Source organism: Dipodomys ordii, unplaced genomic scaffold, assembly GCF_000151885.1.
Source record: "Dipodomys ordii isolate 6190 unplaced genomic scaffold, Dord_2.0 Scaffold89, whole genome shotgun sequence".
NCBI lineage: Eukaryota > Metazoa > Chordata > Mammalia > Rodentia > Heteromyidae > Dipodomys > Dipodomys ordii.
This window is the reverse complement of record NW_012267305.1, coordinates 10,015,167-10,037,583: the sequence shown is the minus strand read 5'-3', so window position 1 is coordinate 10,037,583 and position 22,417 is coordinate 10,015,167. Positions and strand designations below refer to the sequence as shown.

Below are 22,417 nucleotides of genomic sequence, written 5' to 3'. Positions count from 1 at the left end.
CCTCCCTCCTTCCCTCCCTCCCTCCCTCCCTACCTTTTTTCCTCCCTTCCTCCCTCCCTCCCCCCTCCCTCCCTTTCTTCCTTCCTCCCATACTGATACCAGGGCTTGACCTCAGAGCCTTGCAATCTTGCTGTTTTCACACCATAGCTGGTGCTAACTCTTTAGTTATGTCTCTGGGGCTTAATTTTGTTGATTAATTGGAAATGGATCCTTGACTTTCATGCCTAGGATGGATTCAAATCACAACGCTCAGATCTCTTCCCCTTAAGAAGCTGACTCCCTGGGAGGTGAGGGATTTGTATTTATCTTTTTCCTAATATTATAAAACTTGATTGCAATATAGTTTTCATCCAAAACTGAAGAGCAGGAAACTCTCCAGTGTCTGTAGTGTTAACCTCATAAAGCAATGAGTAGAGGAGAAAAAGAATTGTGACAAGATATTTCTTGGAAATACCATATTCTTGTAAAAGTAGGGTTTCATACTCTAATGAACTTTAGACAGATATGTGATTAAGTGGTATAGATGCAAAACTTTGCACAATACCCACAGTGGTTATTTTTAATTTGATAATTTGTGTATTTTTAAGTTTATGTCTTTGTCCATAATAGACGTTTTTATACAGGCAACACATTACATGTCTAATACTAATACTAATAGTATTCTTCCCCCATCATGACATAGTTTGTTGTTGTATAATATACTGCTGTCAGATTACCAGAGGCTTGATCCAATAATAGGAACAACAGCAATAATATTAAGCATATATAATCTTATTTGATCCCTAGTCATACTATATACAGTAGCTAAGATGTCTCACTTACTGTATTCTGAGCTTTTCTCTAACCTGTCACATTTAATCTTTTTAGTTAAAAATTTGGAGGTATCCTGGGTATTGTATATATATAACTGAATTAGAGAAGGGAAGGGGAATAAGAAACTGGTCAGTATCCCTTTCAAGTGCTTATTGTCTATATTTTTGTCGTCCTTAGAGAAATGTGATTTCAATTCATTTTAGTCCATTTCAGTAGATTGCTAAAGTTTTCTTTTTGAATGGCATTGGAATTTGAACTCAGGGCCCAGCACTTGCCAGGTTGGCAGACCCACCCCTTCAGCACTGTTTTTCATGGAATTTTTTTTTTTTAGTTTAGGGTCTCGTATTTCTTGCATACATGAGGTATGATCTGTCTACGTTAGGCTTCCTGCCACAGGTGTATGCCCATGTGTTCAGGTTCCCTCTATGGAGGTAGACTCTTGTGGGGTTTTGCTTTATAGACTGGCCTGGCCACATGATCCACCCCAATCTCAGCCTCCTATGCTGTTTGTCACATGTCACTGCATCCAACTATGGCTTGAGATGGAATTTTATGAATTTTTTTCTGCATGGCTAGGCTTTAAACTGTGATCATCATCTTACCTTCTCATAAACCACCAGTGCCTAGCTAAACTGGATTACTGTTTTTGAAATTGTTGAATTGTAAGAAATGTTTTATACATTTTGGATTTGAATCCTTTATTATGTGTACTATTGGTAACTCTTTTTTCCCATTAGTAGAGTTCATTTTCAATTTCTTTATATGAATTTTGAAGCAAATAGTTCTTACTTCTTCCCCCCTTTTTGGTAATATTTTAATTATCTTTAAGTAGTTATACTCAGGATTTGCTATTCCACAATCTTAATCTGATGAAACACTTTATTTATTCCTTCATTTATCTCTTATGTTTCCAATGTCCTACTGAAAGAGTATTTTCTTAAACTAGGGCTTTAAAGATTTATTTCTATATATTCTTTTGATTATTTTAAAGTTCCAGGGCTTGCAGATTTAAATGTAACCCTAAATAAGCTTATGTCTATTTTGAGGTGATTTTTTGGTAAGGTATTTGCAAGTGGCACCACTTCATTGTCTTGAGTCTAGATACCCTGTTTAAAAATCCTCTATTATAAAATCCTCTAACACATTGTTTTAGCATCATTAACAAACATGAACTGATGTGTAATGTAAGGGTTTATTTTGTACTCCTGTGTTACATGGATCTATACTGATTCTTACAGGTGTGTCATGCTGTCTTGACTGCTGTAGCTTTGTTTATGTTTGGCTATTTTACTCACATTTCCTTATAAATTTCAGCCTAAACTCTTACATTTGAATTTAAAAAAGCAGTTAGGATTTTTAGTGGGAACTATGATTGCTAACATTATGTGACAGTTTTGTTAATACTCCATCTAATCAAGCACTAATGTTAGTGCTGGCACAAAGGTACTTTGTTGATATAGTTAACATGAATAATTAGTTGACTTGCAGAGGTTACCTTTGACAATAAGAGTGGTAAGAGTGTGTCTTGTGTAATGAGTGGATAGGCCCTGAGAGTATCCTGGGAAAGGATTCTGTTTCAAGAACTTGGAATCACTTTCTCCTTGAGTTTCCAGCCTAGTAACCTGTCTTAAAGATTTTGGACTTATTGGCCTCCAAATCCACTCCTTAAAATAAATAGATGTCCTCATAAGTACTTCCTTTGTCTGATCTCATACCCCATTTGTTCCCTTTTCTCTGAAAATCCTGAGGGAAACAGCTTACACAGCCATTTTAACAATGTGAAGTCTTCCAATGCAGAAGTATGCAGTTGTTTTCTTATTCATTATCTATTTTTCATTAGACAGTGATTTATAGTTTCTCATGTGTAACTCTTGCACTTCTTCAATTTATTTCTAAGTATTTATTTTGATGTTATTTTAAAATAATTTGTTTTCTTGATTTCATGTTGGATTATTTGACAGGTTATAGAAATAAGATTTTTTTATGTGATAGTAATTGAACCCAAGACCTTGCCACATTACAACTGAGCTATGTTCTCAGCCATATTATTTATTTTTGTATATTGATGATATAACTTGTAACACTACTAAGCTCATATATTAGTGATTTTTGTAAATTTCTTGTAATTTTTCTCTATACAACTCATGTTATCTGAAATAGAAATAGTTTTACTTATTCCTTTCTATTCCAGATTCCTTTCCTTTTCTTATCAAACTGTACTAGCTAAAAGTATAGTAAATTTTTGGGAATGAAGATATCTGTATTTAGTCTTATTCTTGATGTTAAAGGGGTAGCATTCAGTCTTCTACCTATAATTGTGACTTTTAGGTTTTGTCTGATGCCCTTTATCAAGTTTAAATTCCTCAGTATAAGTAAATTTTAGCAATTACTTTATCATAAAAATCTTGGTTATTGGGCTGGGAAGGTGGCTCAGTGATAGAGTGCTTGCCTTGCATGCTTGAGGCCCTGGATTCGATTCCTCAGCACCACATAAGCAGAAAAAGCCGGAAGTGGCGCTGTGGCTCAAATGGTAGAGTGCTAGCCTTAGCTCAAGAGCTCAGGGACAGTGCCCAGGCCCAGACCAAGTAATTGTGTGTATCTATTGAGACAAGTGATTTTTTGACATTGTGAAATTAATATATACCAATAATTTTTTTTGGTCAGTTGTGGGGCTTGAACACTGGGCCTGCGTGCTCTCCCTGCGCTCTTCAGCTCAAGACGAGTGCTCAACCGCTTGAGCCACAGCGCCACTTCCGGCTTTCTAGTGGTTTATTGGAGATAAGAGTCTCACGGATTTTCCAGCCTGGGCTGGCTTTGAACCACAATCCTCAGATTTCAGCTTCCTGAGTAGCTAAGATTACAGGCGTGAGCCATTGGTGTCCGGCGAGTACCATTAATTTTTAATTTTTTACTTTGACAATAATTTTTATGACAGCCCTTGGGATTAAAGTTGGGGCCTAGGAGCTGTCCCTGAGGTGTTTTTGTTGTTGTTGTTGTTGCTGTTGTTCCTCAAAACTAGTGAACTATCACCTGAGCCACAGATCCACTTGGCTTTTTGGTGGTTCATTGCAGTTAAGAATCTCATACTTTCCTGCCCGGCCTGATTTCCAACCATGATTTTCAGATCAGCCAGGAGCCATTAGCACCTGGTAGTAATGTTTTTTTTTTACATTTTAACAATACCCCAGTACTTTTTCCTTTAGTTATTTTTAAAATAGGATCTCATGTTCATGTCTTGGTTGCCCTTTACTGCTGTGTTTTCTATGTAGCTATAGCTAGAATAGCAGTCACACACCATCTTACCCAGCATTTATTGGTTGATATGGAGGAGGGGATCTCACCAATTTTTGCCTGGGTTGGCCTCAAACCACAACCCCTCTGATAACTACCTCTTGAGTAACAAGGCCTATAAGCATGAACCAATAGGACTTGATGAGAAGTGGTTCCTTTTTTTTCTTTTTTTTGGGGGGGGGTTGGTCATGGGACGGAAACTCTGGACCTGGGCGCTGTCCCTCAGCTCTTCAGCTCAAGGCTAGCGCTCTACCACTTGAGCCACAATGCCACTTCCGTCTTTTTTTCTTTTTGCTAATGTGGTGCTGAGGAATCGAACCCAGGGCCTCATGCATGCAAGGCAAGTGTTCTACCACTGAGTCACCTTCCCAGCCCTGAGAAGTGGTTCTTTAGAGAACAATGTTTCAAACTTTCATACATGAATGCCTGAATTGTTTCAGGTAACATAATATCCTCCAGTTCCATTCATGTGGTCACAAATGACAGCACATCATTCTTTTCTGGGGCTGAAATGTATTCAGATAGATAGATATAGATGTAGATACATAAAATCACATTTTCTTCATCCATTAATAAGCATCTATTTATTCTACATTGTAGCTATTGTTAATATTGTTCTGGAGATGGGGCTGGGAAGGTGGCTCAGTGGTAGAGCGCTTGCCTTGCATGCCTGAGGCCCTGGGTTCAATTCCTCAGCACCACATAAGCAAAAAGAAAAAAAAAGCCGGAAGTGATGTTGTGGAATATTGTTCTGGAGATCCTTAAGTAGCTATTTTATACTATACTAGTTTAATTGCCATGTCAGTTTTTGCTATATACAGGACTAAAAAATTAAACTTACTGTGAGGGAGGGACATACAAAGCAAAGCAACAAAGAAATAATCTTATAAATAGTTAGAAACAATCGCATGAAAGAAAAAAAAACATTTGAATACGTATCTTAGGGTTCATTTCCCTAACATCACCTTATCTGACCTTTTCTGTTTGACTCAGACATATACTAGATATTGCAAATAAGGGAAACCATGGGACCTACGTTTCTTTGGGCCTGGCTTAGTTCACTTAATATAATTTTTTCCAAGCCTTTCCATTTCCTAACAAATGGGGCAATGTCATTCTTTCTGATGGAGGCATAGAATTCCATTGTGTATATATACCACATTTTCTTGATCTATTCATCTACTGAGGGGCATCTGGATTGGTTCCAGATCTTACTTATAGTAAATAATGCTGCAATAAACAGTCGTGCTGGTAGCTTTCACTGTATTTGTTGTCGGTATAATTTGTGGAGGGGAAATGGAAAAAAAAAGTCATTTAAATAGGGATACAGGTGGACCCATTGCAACAATGAGATGTACAAGTCATTATGTCGAAAACGAACTTTACAACTTTACAACTTTCGTGCGGGGGGCGGGGCGCGGATAGGATGGGGTGGGGGAGGGGGGGAGGATGGGAAGGGGAAACAAAGGAGGAGGCTACAATGCTTGATAGGAAATGTACTCATTATCTTGCCCATGTAATTGTAACCCCTCTGTACAGTATTTTCACAATAAAAAATTAAACTTAATGCTTATTCCTAGAATCTCAATTATCATTTTAACTTATAAATGGATTTCAGGTTAATAATAAAATCAGCAGTATACAAAGTCTTTCTTCCTTTGTTCAGTCATTGGATAAGTATCCCATCTTTATGCATTGAAAGGAAACCCAGTGTTTTATAGCATTAATCATATTCTAAGTTTTATCTTTATATATCTGATGACTATAGACTGAACATTTGGTATCTAGTTCAGTTTTAGCCACAAGGTATTATACTTAGTGAATGTGATCCTAAGTAAGTTTGAAGGTGTATTTAACAAAATCTACCTGCAATTAGGAAGTAATGGGATTTATTTAGTACTCTGCCTCATAACACTCATGTGCACGCACACACACGAGCACACACACACACACAAACACACGTGTACACTTTCTGGAACACAATATCTTGTGAATGTAATAGTCATGTCTTTTGAAATATTCTTAAGATTCATGAAACTCATAGTCCAAGCTGCTCTGTTCAGCTGTTTTATATTAAAGGAAGGATTATTGTAGTCTAAGTTTGAGAACTAGTTCATTTTGTTACTGAAATTTTTTAAAGAGAAGAACACTTGGATTGTAAACAGTCAGTTTGTACAAGGTATAAGTATGATTGATTTTCATAAATGGTGAATTTAAGATGGAATGGTTACTTCCAATTGGAATTTCCCTTTATTAATCCCAGTAAGGAAATCAAATTTCCCTTTTGCTGAACCCCAGAATACCTTTTTCTCCAGCATTTACTCAGCTTGAACCCATTTATCTTTGTGTGAATGCTTTATCCAGGCTTCAGGTACCATGCAGTGTAACATTGACAGTTTATAAGGTAATGAATATCCATAATGCAACAAGCTGAGCAATTGCTTCAGAGAAGCTGAGTTGTTAATCATTGCCCCATACATTTCTTTTACTCCCACTGTTAACTTTACATAACACTGAAACCAAATTATTCTGAGAGTATATGCAATTACTGAGAATATAAAACATGTGCAGACATGTCAACATGTGGGGCCAACCTGGGTAATATTTATTACTGTGCTCAAGTGTCACAATTGATAGGACAGCTTCCAAAGCCAGAAAGGCCTGGATTAAGAATGTAGCTGTTATAGTCTCCTTATTGAGCATGGGCAATCTCCTAGAGGAAAAGAATAAAGCATCTGTGAGTCCTTTTGGAAGCATATGTCTGTGTGCCTATGCTCACGTGTGTGTGTAGTGTCTTGATGAAAGATTAGGAAATCAAAACTAAAAAAAAATATTGGATTGCGATCTGGTTAGTTTAGAATTCTAAAGTGAATATTTCTTAAAAAATGATCTCATAGAAAGCAGACATGGTGGTACATGCCTGTAGTCCCAATTTCTCAGAACACTGAAGCAGGGGTTCCTGAGCACAAAAATTCAAGAACGCTTTGTGTTGCTTTAGGACTGGCAATCTCAGGCTCACTCAGGAACTTGTTAGAAACACCCAGTCTTGAGTAGACCCACACCTCAGGTCTACTCAGTCAGAAACTTGGGTTGGAGGAAGGTGGTGGAGGTGAGGGGTAGGAAGGAGCAAAAGTCTGAGCATTAATCCTTTGAAGTGTTTTCCAAAATTATTTGAAAATAGAATCTTCTTTGAAAATTTCATCCAGTATGTGGTAGGTCTAATATTCTGTATCTGGAAAATGCTATCAAGGACATTTGTGCACAACAATGAAGATGTATAAAAAATGAGATATGAGAAGTATTTATTTACTGTTTTATTTAGATCATCCCCTTCTGTTTAAAATAACTAGAGGACAGTCAAAATAGAACACACAAAGGACTCTTCCTGGGTATTTATGTCAATTTTCTGATTTATGTCAATGTTGACTGAGCCATCACAATGTTGATTAGGTTTCCCCAGAACATATACTTCATGTATTAGCAAAGAAACTAGTTGGTAACCAAACGTGAAATTTCTTGCAGTGACATCTCTCTACTGCTAGAAATTAGACTTAATAGGGAGAGAGGTGTTTAGTGAGTCTATTGGTTGTTACAAAGATTCCTGAGGTCCAAGCTATACAGGTAGCCTAACCTCATGTAGATGTGCTTTACAGCTGCAGTAAGATGAGGATGGCTTCAGATGAAATCACATGGTAACTGGGTAGGGCTGGGTAAAGGTCTCGTAATGAATCTGGTCCAAACATCTTGGGACTAGGCAGCCTCTTATCTCCGCTAAAGCATGTTGCTTAGGCCACAGTAACTATTTAACATATACCCTGTAGAGCACTGATTATGGTTTGTATGTTTCACCAGTCTTCCAAAGTATGCATCATCAGCCAATGGCAACTTTGGGGATGTACAGGAAAAACATCAAGGCCAATCTATACATTTTCCTTTAGCTCTTAGAGATGAAAAGGAGTTCAGAAAATTAATCATGTATTTTCTCTCACAAAGGACAAAAATGGTTGATGGAAGAAAGAATATCATACAGTGTGTGGAACAGCATTCAAAACAGTACAGCCTAGATTTCTGTCAAATAATTTAGTCCCTGGACAGCAATGAGAATTCCTCAGTACCAACCCAGTGTTGTAAGTCTAACAACACTTTATAGCATGCTTATGTTAACATGAATGTCTAGAGTGTAGGTTATTTGAAAGCAGTGACATTATCTACAAAAATCCAGCATGTAACCCCGATTTCTGATATATTTGATAATATGTACTCAATAAATACATGCTCGAGAATTTTTTTTCTTTGAATGAATATAAAGAGTTTATTCGGTGCGTATTTGGGTATACAACAACAAATATTAAACAACTTTTTTTAAACTTTTTGTGCACAGGACAGAAAACTGCCTGTACATGCTATGTCCACTTTTGGGACACAGATTTTAACAATTATTAATGCACAAAATCTTACATATCATGCAACTCTATGCCAAGATTCCAACTTTCTTCCATGCAACAGATATGAAGATCTAAATGGAAACCTAGCTAAGTCTTAAACACTTTCCAATAGCAAGTATAATATATGTTGTTTAGGGGTTACCAGTCTTAGTATTTCCTTGTACACAATAATCACGTGCCAAATACAATGACAAGAGGGACTCATAGGTATACACATGAGACATTTCTTATTTTAACAACACAGAAGACATCACAGTTCCACAGTTCCTGCCTTTACACAAGAAGCCACAACAGTAGTTTAACATGATACACAAATGGAATTAAGAGAATTCTACACTTGAGGAGGATCTTTTCTTTTTAAGTTATCTTTACTGACTGGGGTTGACTATAAAACTCAATTTCTACGCACAAAGTACAGCACAGAACTTGACCAGAATACTACAAATCTAAAACAAAACAAAAAAAAGGTTAAATCACAAGAACCCTATTACCTTGGGCCTGAGATGCCAATTCAGATTCAACCCTGAATTTGGATGATTTGGATTAAGTGACATAGAGTCAATAGAACCATTGAACTTCAGAAACTGGAAAGTTGAGCTATATGAAAGTAAAGAGTACACTGAATCAAGCAGAAATAGAAAACATGAAGCCAAGAAACACAGCTCACATAATTTTGTTTGCCTCTACAAACATTTAAGCAGAGAATTTTGTTTTGCTTTGTTTCTGTTTTTGTTTTAAGAATGACTGTGGTCTTTTAGATTTTCTTGGTTGGAGAACAGATTTTGATCAGCATTAGTGCTGTGAAATTTTTTGTTTTGTTTTGGTTTGGTTTGTCATCCCCAACATATAGATGAGATGATGAGAAAATTTGGCAGTCCTTCTCCCATATTTAGTTCATTGATAATGCATGGCATTCTTTTGCACAAGCTCACTCTAAATTTATGGGGCTTTAGTCTGGATGATAACAAGGTCTAAAGGCAGATAGAATAGTGAACTCTGCCTGTTTGTTTGGTAAACGTCACTGACAAATTTGAACTTTTTGGGTGAAGGACTGCTAGAAGAATTCAACAGCACCTGGAGGTAAGGTTCTGTTACAGAGCCCTTGTTTTGCCCTCACTGGCTACGTTGATTCGTTGTGGCTCATGGATTTGCCTCCATTCAGTACGCCGGAGACACTTCTGCTCTTGGTCGGGGTCCCACTTCCGGATCGGGAGAACTCCGTGAGATCGTGCAGTGACGGTTCCTTGTACATGGCCACTGAAAAACATATTAGGAGGGTGTAAAAGGCCTTCAAATGGACATATCTGTATATGCTATTTTTGAAAGTGGATAACTTGGTTTGAAACATGCTCACAACAAAATTAGTAGGTATAGGAGGCAATGTGTATAATAATGTGCTAAATTGGTCACTCAACAGTACGAACTTATTTCCAAATATCTTGTAAGTGACATATATATGTGTATATATACATACAAACATATACATATATGCACATATCTACATATATAATTTTCATTTGTTAATAAAAATCAACAAAGAATATAAGAATAAAAGGAAATCATTATTAATGGACTGATCCTAAATGTTCTTCTAGTTAACTAGGCTTTTATGCAATAAACCAAGCATGCAAAATGCTGTTTTCATGTATTTGCTAAAGAATGGATGAGATCAGATTAAGGAAAACATAGTCTGGGTGGTAGTGTGTATTTTGAATGCCTAACTTCTATCACTTATAATTATATGTGGGAAGTTTAATGAAAATGCACTTAATAAAATTCTTAGAGGTTTAAGTGATCTACTATATACTGTGTAAACCCAATATTAAATTAAACCATTTTGAAAACACTGGTTTCTATCGTAGTTTAAAATGAAATTCTATAAAAGGCTGTTTTATTATAATTTTTCATACCACTAATGGTAATAATTATTATTGTTGGGCTATAAATAATAATACTAGCTTATGCTTGTGAAACACTTATATTACATACTACTCTCAATTCTCTACATGTACTATGTCAATTAACCCATATAAAAATGCTACTGTATAAAAAGTACTTATTCATATTTTATAGAAAAATTTGAGGCACAGTGGATATATAACTATTTCAATACCATTCAATGAAACAGAAAGCTCAGATTTGAACCTTGGTAGTGTAGAGCAAGAAAAGAAGCTGGAAAACTCATTATTATGTGCTGTGTCTTTCCCTACATTAAACGCAGGCTAGGTAATCTGAGGTTTTACTGTCTGTGTTTTCTGTCCTTTCTCTACCATGCCAATACTTCTAAAATCATTGTCATCTATAGACTATTCTTATTTTTCACCTTTCTAACTTATTTTAACCTATTAACAATAACTGGGAAACAAAATACCTATGAATTCTTGAGACTATATTGCTGGGTCCTTAGAAAGGGTTGAAAAGACCTTCTTCCAATAAGTTAGGTACACACGTATTTTAACATCTGTGTTTCTCACAACTACCAGCTATCCTGAGTTGGAATGTTGGGTGCTTGCATTTAAACAAGGTAACACTATTCCACTGGATATTCCACTGGAAAAAAAACAAAATCATAATGACGATGCTATTGTCAATGCCATGATGTCTTCATGATTTTTTTAACATTATTGCCTTCATGATTTTGAAGGCTCTAAAATGTTTGTACAATTCCAAGTACCTTAATATAGAACTTAGTTCCACTTTCAACAGTAGAGTAAAAACTTAATTTTTCTCATTGTTGGCATACAGAAAAGCCATTGATTTTTGAGGGTTAATTTTATACCCTGCTACTTTGCCAAAGTTTTGAATCAGTTGAGTAATTCGGGAGTGGAGTCTGTGGGAGTCTTTAAATACAGGATCATGTCATCTGCAAAGAGGGAGAGTTTTACTTCTTCTTTCCCTATTTGGATCCCCTTTATGTTTGCATCTTGTCTTATTGCTGTAGCTAGGCATTCTAATACTAGATTGAAGAGAAGTAGAGAGAGTGGACATCCTTGTGTCATTCCTGAGTTAAGAGGAAATGGCTTTAGTTTTTCACCATTAAGTATAATGCTGGCTGTAGGTTTATTGTATTGAAGAATGTTCCCTGAATTCCTAATTTTTCCAGAACCTTCATCATAAAGGGGTGTTGGATCTTGTCAAATGCTTTTCTGCATCTATTGAGATAACCATGTGGTCGGTATCATTTGTGGAGGGGAAGGAAAAAAACAAATTGTTTAAATAGGGATGCAGGTGGACCCATTGCAACAATGAGACGTACAAGTCGTTATGTCGAAAATGAACTTTACAACTTTGGTGGGGGGGAGTTTTGGGGGGGGCGAGAGGAGAATGGGAAGGGATGGGAAGGGGAAACAAAGGAGGAGGCTACAAGGCTTGATAAGAAATGTACTCATTACCTTGCCCATGTAATTGTAACCCTTCTGTACAGTATTTTTACAACAAAAAAAAAGAAATGTACTCATTATCTTGCCATGTAATTGTAACCCCTCTGTATGGTATTTTCACAATAAAAAAAACTTAATTTAAATGACTACATTTGATACCGTAACCATAATCCCTACAGAATCAAATTTACCTTTCAGTGGTTTGGGCAGAAAATGGGCTGCAGGTTTGTTTTTCTTCACGTGGTTGCCTTTCATAATCTCTCCTTCTTTGTTCAGACCCAGGTACCACCCTCGGCCTGACTGCTGCTGACGGTATATCATGGATGAATATGTCACGTAATAATTTTCAAACACTGATTCTTTGAATTTGCACTCAGGTGTGAAATGCTCCTGCAACAGAAACAAACAAACAACCCTTGATGCTTATCATAATAAATTTCATGTAGAACAAATGCTTTTAAGGATTATAGGACATATTTTGTTGAAGTGTGTATGTATATAAACTACAGTGCCCTGTTTTAGTAGTATAACAAGTATTACTGGAACCTACCAGAGTATATAACACTTCATATAATGCTTTAGGAAATAGTTCTACTGATCAATGATTGTCTCTCTTTGTGGTAAGTAAAGGGAAGATTGGAACTAAACACATCAGTATAATATGCTGGAAAAAATACATGAACCAAGGACTGAAAAGACAAGCACAAGAGGTTATATGGAACTTTATTCGCTTCAGACTTTATTCACTTTATTCAGAGAAAACAAACAATCAATCTTTGTACTTAGTTTTCATAGATTCCTTAATTTTTTTTTTGGTTGGTCGTGGGGCTTGAACTCTGGGCCTGGGTGCTGTCCCTCAGCTCTTCAGCTCAAGGTGAGCACTCTACCACTTGAGCTACAGTGCCACTTCCGGTTTTCTGGAGTCTCACAGTCTCTTCTGCCCGCGCTGGCTTTGAACCGCGATCCTCAGATCTCAGCCTCCTGAGTAGCTAGGATTACAGGCGTGAGCCACCAGCGCCCGGCTTAGATTCCCTAATTATTTATTATACATTATGGTTGTCAGATGCCTGAGGCTAAATCTAGTGTTATTGTTTTTACTTCTAAAAGGATGCTTCAAATAAAAACTGTCTTTTACTTTCAGGTAAACTAAATTGATTTTTTTTTTAGATCATTAGACCTTGACTTTCCAAGGAAAAGAAAAAAGTGCCCCCTCACTCTATCCTTACCTTACAGTCATATTTACAAGCAAATCAATATGAAAGGAAGGAATTTACAGTAATTCTACAACCGGACAAGAGACAGCAGCCCCAGGGACTTTGAACCCTGGAATGTGATTTTCTGTCATGTTTCCTTAGGACTGAGCCAATTCAAATGAAGGGCTCCAAACATGACAGAATGTTTTAAGGAAATCCTTACCACATTCATTTTAGCTTCTGTGTGGTATGCACATATGCATGCGATAAGCAACGACTAAAACGGCCACTTATAAGCCAAGTGGAATGAACAGCAGATTTTAAATTATAACTAATCCATAGAATACCAATGTGTCCATTTAGATTGAAAGAGAACGAGGAAAATAGTAACTGGACTACATTCAATAGTAATAATCCATTGTACTACTAGATTTTTGCTAATTTTACTGTGCTTTTATCAGCTATTGATAGAATCATCAAATCATTTGAAACCTTAAATCACATGTTACTTTGGCCACTATTCTTTTAAAAAGCAGTTTCTTCATTTTCATATTGGCTATCATTCTAAGCTGTATATACCAGCTGGGCCAAATATTCTGAATGTTCAAAGTCACTTCAGCAAATAGAGACATATTCCTCAATTTTTCTCTAAAAGTTACGCACTCAAATAATTTTATTTCCCCTCTTCTTGGAATCCATAAAGTGTTCCAGGTAGTACGTTGACTGAGTTCTCCATTTGTTCTCTAAAAGTACATAGGCTGTATTATCTATAAGGGGTTATTTCAGGCTAGCTGTATCTTTGATAGATCTGCCTAGGAGTCATACAAATTTAACTTGCTTGGGGAGAAATACAAGTCTAGTACAACAACTACCTGCAGTAGGAAGTTAAGAAGCTCTATTTGCGGACTATGAAAATCTGTTTTTATAGGAGTTCTCAACATAAGTATGCCTACAAACAAATTTGGCTATATATATATAGTGTTCAAGTTTCTTCTAATGGTAAGGACAACTGCACAGAGATTCATTTTGTAACTGTCAGGAAATATTAGAAAATAAATCTGGTGAATAAATAGGCAAGACCAAGGTGGGTCTATTGTTGAGCTGCATAAACAATATATGGTTCATCAATAAATGATGTGAATTTTAAGGGTAGGTCTCCCAAAAGTGCCATATTTAGCATCTTTGTAATAGTAGCATTCATTTGTTCATTTCATACACAGTTGTAATGATGCATTATGAACTTGGGTGATGCTAAAAGCTGACAAATAAACAATACATTGCATCAGACACCTTAAATTTTCATAGGACCTTTGCCTTCCTTTGAATGCTTCCAACCCAGGATCCAGGATCTTCACCCTCCATTGTCATTGCTACTAATCTTCTTTGTGCCCTCATAACTGGTTGATAGTATGTCTTAATTCTACTTAAGTCTACTGGAAGATTTGCCTTCCTCAAACAAAAATACCTTCCTCGGGAACTTTTCATAATTTCACCTTGTCTAGACTACAGTAAGAACAACAAATGACTTGATGTGGCATTAAATCCTCCAGTATTCAATCACTGTAATACCTTCCACTATTGCCAAAACCCTATGTGCCTTCTCAGATGCCATTCATTTCATTTGGTTACAATGTCATTCTGCTACTTCCTTCTCCATTGTTTTTTGTCTCATTCCCTAAGACTGCTAGAATTGGTCCTACCCATATATGTGGTCTTAGAAACTATCACTAGCAAGGCCTGTGATTAGCTTTGGATGGCCAAGAACTTGTCTGACTTATTTCCAAATCTCTTTTCCCTCTCAAAAAAGATAGCTCATAATGCCTAGCTCATGGCAGACTACTCAATTACTGGATCACTGTATTGCTGATGGTAGAATTCTAATTTCAGAGATTCCTATTCAGATATTGGAATTCAGACACAGACACTATGAACCAGTTAAAAAATCTGAAGGAAATTTCCTTAATACCACAGAATAAAATCAGCTTATGTAGGAGGCTGTCATTGTATGGACAGATTCAGCATAGGGTGATTTAATATTTGTTAAGAATAACATAGCGCCTACAATGTTACGAGGAAAACTTGGCAATCGTTACAACTATTGGAAAATGACAAAAAAAGGACTCAATGAACTGAAGGCTCCGTCACATCCTGGCAATTTCTTAGTCATCCACACTAAATCTGGACTCAAAGCTCAGTAGAGAGAGAGAGAAATGAGGCCAAAAAAAGAATGTTGAAACAACGAAAGGAGTGTTCTGTTCTCTGTGTGTGACACTGATTCTATTCAGTATTGGAATGAGTCGGCAGAAGGGGCTTGATTTTTACCAAATGTTATCAAATGAGAGCACGCTGCCCAATACAGGATGGGCCACCAAAAGGGGGTGGGGGGTAGAGTTGCATGTCCTTTTCTTATCAGTGACTCATAGGATTTGGATGTGACCCAAGCCGGGGAAACCCTATTCGAAGGAGAGCAGGCAGACATATGCTAAGGAATAATCCAACTTTGATGGATTTGCAGATGTTTGCTCAAACTTACTAGTGCCTAAAAGAAGGTGCCATAATGGTCTTGGCATGAATGAAGACAGTAATCACTATGCTACTAGTTTAAGCTCTAGGTAAATATCTGCTATAAAATTTTGTGAGTGAGTTTAAAAGATGTAACATATTCTGCACACAATCACTAAGCTATTCCTTGGCATTACAAAATAAAAGGTGCCTTGTATCATTTGGTCTTCCATGGAATGATTTTTCTTCAAAGTTGCTTACCTCTCTTGCCTATCTATATTTTTTGAGAAACAGTGTCTTTTTAACTCACGGAATAATCAATCTGTCCCTAATATCTTTTTTCTGTGTAATCATCTCCCTTTAAGGCTCAAGGTTGGTATCTTCTCATTGAATATTGAACATTGTGGCTACAGAATCCATTCCAGCATATAATAGTGATTACATTTTCAGTAGGAAATAAGGACTCCCCATTTAAAGAACATATAGATCCAGGAGTAGAATCTAACACTCCTTTTTGCCAATTTATTTTCACTATTAAGACAGAAATAATTTTTTGGAGGTTGGAATATCATTGAAAAGAAGAAAGCACGTTGATACTCTAATACATCAATAGTGAAGCATCAGGGAATTCTTACACTCACAAATACTAATGGTCAGCTGTCACTCTTAGGGCAGATTACATATTCACCTCGACTTTGAGAGGCCAATGAAGAAGACAGGAAAATCAGTTATATTTGATGTATCTGCAAACAACTACACAATCCAAGGTGTAGCAGAAACAAGTTCACCTCAGAACAAAGGACTTTAGTCTAGTATAATCTGCTCTTCTATGTTATAATCTGCAGAAGGAACAGGGCTCACTCTTCCCCCACAGAAGACCAAGCATGGACAGTATTTTTGACCTGATGGAATTGGAGCCAGGAGCTCATAAGAAGTGTATGCTATGATGGTGAATTTTCTGAAGAATGCCCTGCAAAGGCCATGCCACTGAATGAATAGCTATAACCTCAGGAACGATTAGCAAAAGAAGGGAATGTAAATACATCTGTATCCCATGTAAATCATCTTATTATCTTAAACACATATGTATACCCAACCACATACCTTACTAAGTACTTACTGGTTAAATGTGAGAGCCCAAATATCCAAACTGTGAGACCCTGAAAGGATTGGGAGTTTGGAATGCCTTCTTGTCATGTACTCTCAGAATGCTGAGAGTTTCCTGGAAAGGTCAATCAGTCCTGGCTTAATGGGAACTCACACTTCTATCCTTGGTGTCAGCTAACTGCACCCTAAACTGGGTGGGAGCCCAAAGATAGACTTAGGTTTATGCAAATTCTAAGCTGTTTGCTGTTTTCTTCTCCTTCCCCTCTAATAAGAAGGTCTTCTACTATTTGCATACAAAATATTATCACGAGTTTGTACCTTGCTTTCTTGCACAAAACCAATAAAAACCTTGGCTAATGGAACCTTGGGATTTGTTGCTGGTGGAAGGCTATAGGTCCCCTGGTGCCCCAAACCTCAGTACCATGGCCCTGTCTCCGTTATTGCTTTGCTCCAGGTGGCAGAGGATTAAGGAGCAGGCAGCACGTTGCAACAGTTAAAATTACTAATATACAATGGAATTCTATGCCTCCATCAGAAAGTATGATACAGCCCCATTAGGAAATGGAAAGACTTGGAAAAAATTATATTAAGTGAAGTAAGCCAGGCCTAAAGAAACACAGGTACCATGGTTTCCCTTATTGCAATAACTAGTATATCTCTAGGACAAGCAGAAAAGGTCAAAAGCTATGTACATAAGACCATATAAGATGATGCTAAGCAAAATGAACCCAAAGATAGGGACACAGGAAGTTTTATCTTTCTTGCGGTTGTTTTTAATGAATTTATAATGTGCAGTGTGATTGTTTTGTTTCTTTTGTAAGTTCTTCCCCCATGGTATAACCCCTGTTTTCACTGTATTTGATTCCAGTTCCCTGCATCTTGTTTATACATTTTTTTGATTTGGGGAGGGGAAGGGAAATAACAAAATGCTGAAATAAGGATACAGGTTGACCCATTGTAACAATGAGATGTACAAGACACCATGTTGAAAATGAATTTTACAACTTGGCAGGGAGAGGGGAGCTGGGGAGGTGGAGAGGGAAGGGATGGTAGGGGATAAACAAAGGAGGAGGTAACAATGCTCTATAGGAAATGTACTCATTACCTTACTCATCTAACTGTAACCCCTCAGTACAGTATCTTTACAATAAAAATATATACCAAAAATTTACTAATTTGGAAAACATAAGCCATAATAAAAGGTTTTCATCCATTTCTCCTGTTCTTCTGTTTGTAACTGTGATACCATTGCTAGGATGGCAATGTTTCATTTGAGTCTAGGTCTCTCAGCAGTGTTTGAGGAGTTGTGATGACTGGACTGTAGACCACAAATATTTCCATTTAACACATTTCACTCCTAAGCAATAGATTAAAATGAGCTGCTCTTATTCCCTTGGGTTATGGGGCAGTGAAGTGTCCACTGAAGTTGTCCATACTTAAATTGGCATTACCATGACTAGGACAGTGTTACCCATTTGTATCATCTTTCATATATGTGTATACCACTTACAAAGAATATGCCCAGGTTTAGATTACTGCTTGCCAATATATTTTGTTCTATGCACATGAAATATTTTTAGAACACGAGTCAAAAACCAGTTTGTAGATATGAGTGAATGTTATGAAAGAAATTTTGACAAGAGACCTAGAAACAAGATATTCTCTGTTCAGCATGTGCTATATACATATTTCAATTTATCTACTGTTTCTTCAGAGCTTCTAATTTCCTCTTGTCCCTTCTCTCTTTGAGTCACATTTTCAGCAGTCTTAGCCAACTAATTTAGCAATTACCACCAATACCAAGGGTTATTCTTCTTGTTCTAAGCCATGTTCTGATGATAATTAATTTTATAGATTTAAAGGGAGCAGGTTATCTCAGCAGGTCTGACTTGTGGGAGCCAACTATTCCCTCACCTATTGAAAATCATATGCAGATTGAAATCACATTTTCAACTCTTTAAAAAATATAAATGTAATTTTAAAATATAAATTATGCCCGTGGGAGTGAAACTATAACAACCCATATTCTCTAGTTAGACTGCCCCTCCATCAGTGATTTCAAAATCCAGGATTAATTCTTATATTCAGGTCTTTGATGTTCTCTCCCTGGGTATAATTCATGTGAATAAACTTCATTATTACTGAGTTCAAAGCATAGAAAGGGGGAGGTTAGGGAAGAGGCAATCAATGTTCACGCTTTGCATTTTAGAAGGAAAATACATTTTTCATGATAAAAAAAGAGGATGGCTTGTTTACTGAGACATCACTGGACTATGAGATGCTTGAGGGCAGCACCTGGTACAAGGTCTGGCTTACAATACATGATCAATACAGATGGGATGAAATAAATGGATCTAAAATAGGAAACAACATGGAGAGACTTTAAAAGTTCCTTTAAATCAGTCCACAAGAGGGTTAAATGTATCACTCCATCTTCCAGATGAACACAGTTCTCTTATAAGAAAGGAGACCAATGTATATAGCTTACCTGTTAGGGTAAAAAGAACAGGTGCTGGAAAAGAGAAAAGGGGTTCGTAGATAAATTTAATTCAAAAAGTGGAAGGAAAGAGGAGAGGTGTTCAAAGGTAGAAAGATAAAAAGAGGGAAGGAGGAAGGGAGGACGTGAAGTAGGAAGGAAAGAATAATAAAGACAGAAATGTGTTTAAGCTACAAGTAAGAACACAGAAATTTCCTCGCAAGTGGGAAATAGTCAATTAGGCACACATGTATACTTCTGGCCCTTGGATCTTGAAATAGTTAAACATTGCAATTAAATTCTTTTGGCCTGAGAGATTTAAGATATAAGACTGCAAACGAAAGTCTAGTTCTATTTGAGAACCGAACAAAATAAGCACCAACAAATGGGTACTTGAGAGGGGGATGGGCAAGGAACAAGGAATAGATATTGAGAGGGAAGGGGGCAGAATGAAGCCAAGAATTCATTATATATGCCACAAAATTGAAAAATGTAAGGGAAGGAGTGGGTCTAAGTAGGGGATGAGTTTGTTGAAGGGGGAGACACTGATCAAGATGTATTGTGTTCATATGATGCTTTGTTAAATGACATCTCCCTTGTATAACTACTTAAAGATCAACGAAAAGTCTAGTTCTGGTGACTTTATCAGGTTCTTTCACAAAGATCCAGAGAGAGAATGTATATGAAAAAAAAACCTTAAAATTGCAAAGCTCCATACAAATGAAATATAGGATTACTTTTCAAAATACATGCCCAGGAAACAAGAGCAAAATACTCTTTTGTTTTCAAGTTTAAAAAAATGCAATCGATGTATGAGGAAAAGATATAGCTGTATGTGTTTTATTAACATGGAGGAATATAAATTCTACTCCAAGTGGGGACTGCACATGAATTACACTTCCCTTAGTGTTCTCTACGTTTCGTTCCCAGAAATCTGTTTGACTCCTTTCATTTTTCATTGCAGTCTGTAGGACATTGAAATGGCTGCAGTGCTTCAAGCCACAGCATTATAAACAGTGAGGTGGTAAAAATGGGCCTCAGGAAACACCATACCACAGAATGAATCAAAAGTCCACTTGGTAATGAGCAAGCATTTGAGAAGAAATGTAAATTATGGTTAACAATAGGCACATAAGACAATTTTTTCTCACATGGCTATAGTGAAATGCCTTGGTACCATTTCTATATTCTAAGTTATTTCATAGGCACTTTAATTTACTTTATTGCCAATCCCACAAAATATGCCAACAGGGTATTGTTTTTTCTTGGGTCTTCATAAACAAAAATGAGTACAATATGAAGGGATAGATTGAAAACAGACCAATGGCCTGAGGAAAACAGAATTAGGAGCCAGATATGATTATATGTGAGTCTCAGTGTTTAGATCCCTGTACTGAGTGTTCTATAAAGCAGTGTCATGAATTGGGTTGTTCAGGCTGTCACATTTAAAAACCACACTGAAATAAGCAAGAAAAAAGAAACTAAACAAATACATTGCATGTAGAAGGCAAAAACGCTTATTTTGGTCACTATATAAAAATCATATGATTTAAAATCTTGTTAATCCCCAAGCCTGGTCAGCAAATAAAGTATGAAACGGAAGTAACTTGTAGATAGTTGTGAAAGAGTGATGATCTAGGTCTTCTAGACCAGGAGATTAGCCCCAAATAGAATCAGCAGCAGAGGATTACTGAAATTTACATCAAATGTATTCACGAAGTAACAAAAACAAATTAACAAAAAGAAAGGAATAGCAAACATCAGAACAGAAATAAATGAAATCCACATTAAGAATATAAAAGACAAATTAAAAGCTCGTTCTTCTACAATATAAGCACTCAAACCCTAACCTGGACAATAAAAAGTAAACACACAATAAAATCAAAAAAGAAAAGGGAGATGTGAAAATTGATACCAAAGAAACAAAATTATTATGAACAAGTATACTCCAACAAGTTTGATTAACTGGAGGAAAGAGATAAATTCCTGAATACAAATTCCTTTTCAACACTGAATAATAAATGGAAAACCTGAGCAGAACAACAATAAATAATGAGATTGAAGCAGTAATAAAAAGTCTCCAATGAAATAAACTCTAGAACCTGACAGATCACTAATGAATCTTACCAAATATTTAAAAAGACTTAATGTGAACTCCTCTTCATTCAAAAAACATTGAAGAGGAGGGAATTCTTCTAAATACATTCTATGAGGCCAGCATTATCCTGATTTCAACAACTAGAGGCCAGTTTTGATGACCATAAATATGAAATCTTCAACAAAACACTAGCCAATTGAATTCAGCATCACATGAAAAGACTTATTTACCATAGTCAAATACAATGCATCCTAGGGATGCAAAAATAGTCCAACATATGCAAATCAACAGACAGGATGCACAACATCAACAAAGTGAAGACAAAAATCATATGATGACGTTAAACAATCCAAAAGATATATTGGATAAACATCTGCAACTCTCTATGATAAAAAAAAACACTGATCAAATTTGATATTGAAGGAACCAATAAAACCTAATGAAGGTCGTATCTAATAAGCCAACAGCTAACATGAAGAATGGGGAAAAGCTGCATGTTTTCTAAGTTCTGTATCCAGGGAAGGAAGTCCATTTTTACCAATTGTATTTAACAGAAACCTGGAAGTCATAGAGCAAAAAAGTCAAGAGACAGAAATAAAGGACATCAGAATTGGAAAAGAGGAAATCCAATTTTCACTGTTTACAGATAAGATCTTACATGTATAAAATACAATTTCTATCAAAAGCCCACTAGAATTAATAAATGAAAGTAGCAAAGGTGTGGATAAAATTTGAAATCAATATGCAGAAAGCAATAGCATTGCTATTCACTGATGTAAACAAAGAAATCAACGAAGCAATCTCATTTTTGATAGCCATACCTGAAAATACCTAGGAAAAAATGTAATCAGATAGGTAAAAGACATCTACAGTGAAAATAACAAAATTTACACTAGTTAAAAAAAAGACTTAAATGGATCTACTAGGAGAAAACACAGCAAAAATGTTCTAGGACTTTTAAAAGACTAGAAAAGGATCTTTTGAACAAGACCCCAAGCACAGTAGATTGGGAGAAGATCTTTACTAGCCATACAACAGACAAGGGTCTCATATCTAAAATATACTTGGAACTCAAAAAATTAAACCCCCCAACAACAAATCCTCAAAGAAAC

The 22,417-nt window shown here is 36.4% G+C and overlaps 1 protein-coding gene across 5 annotated transcripts in view; it reads right to left on the bottom strand.

The window, feature by feature from the left end:
* Positions 1-8,387: 8,387 nt before the first annotated feature.
* Fgf13 (fibroblast growth factor 13) overlaps positions 8,388-22,417 on the bottom strand; it is a 493,509-nt gene continuing 479,479 nt past the window's right edge. For all 5 annotated transcript variants that reach the window (XM_013025947.1, XM_013025951.1, XM_013025949.1 and 2 more), the window contains 2 exons: positions 12,121-12,319; positions 8,388-9,806 (listed from right to left, as the gene is read on the bottom strand). In XM_013025947.1, coding sequence (XP_012881401.1) covers positions 9,670-9,806; positions 12,121-12,319 — 336 coding nt within the window. In that variant the 3' untranslated portion in view covers positions 8,388-9,669. The remainder of the gene's footprint in view (positions 9,807-12,120; positions 12,320-22,417) is intronic.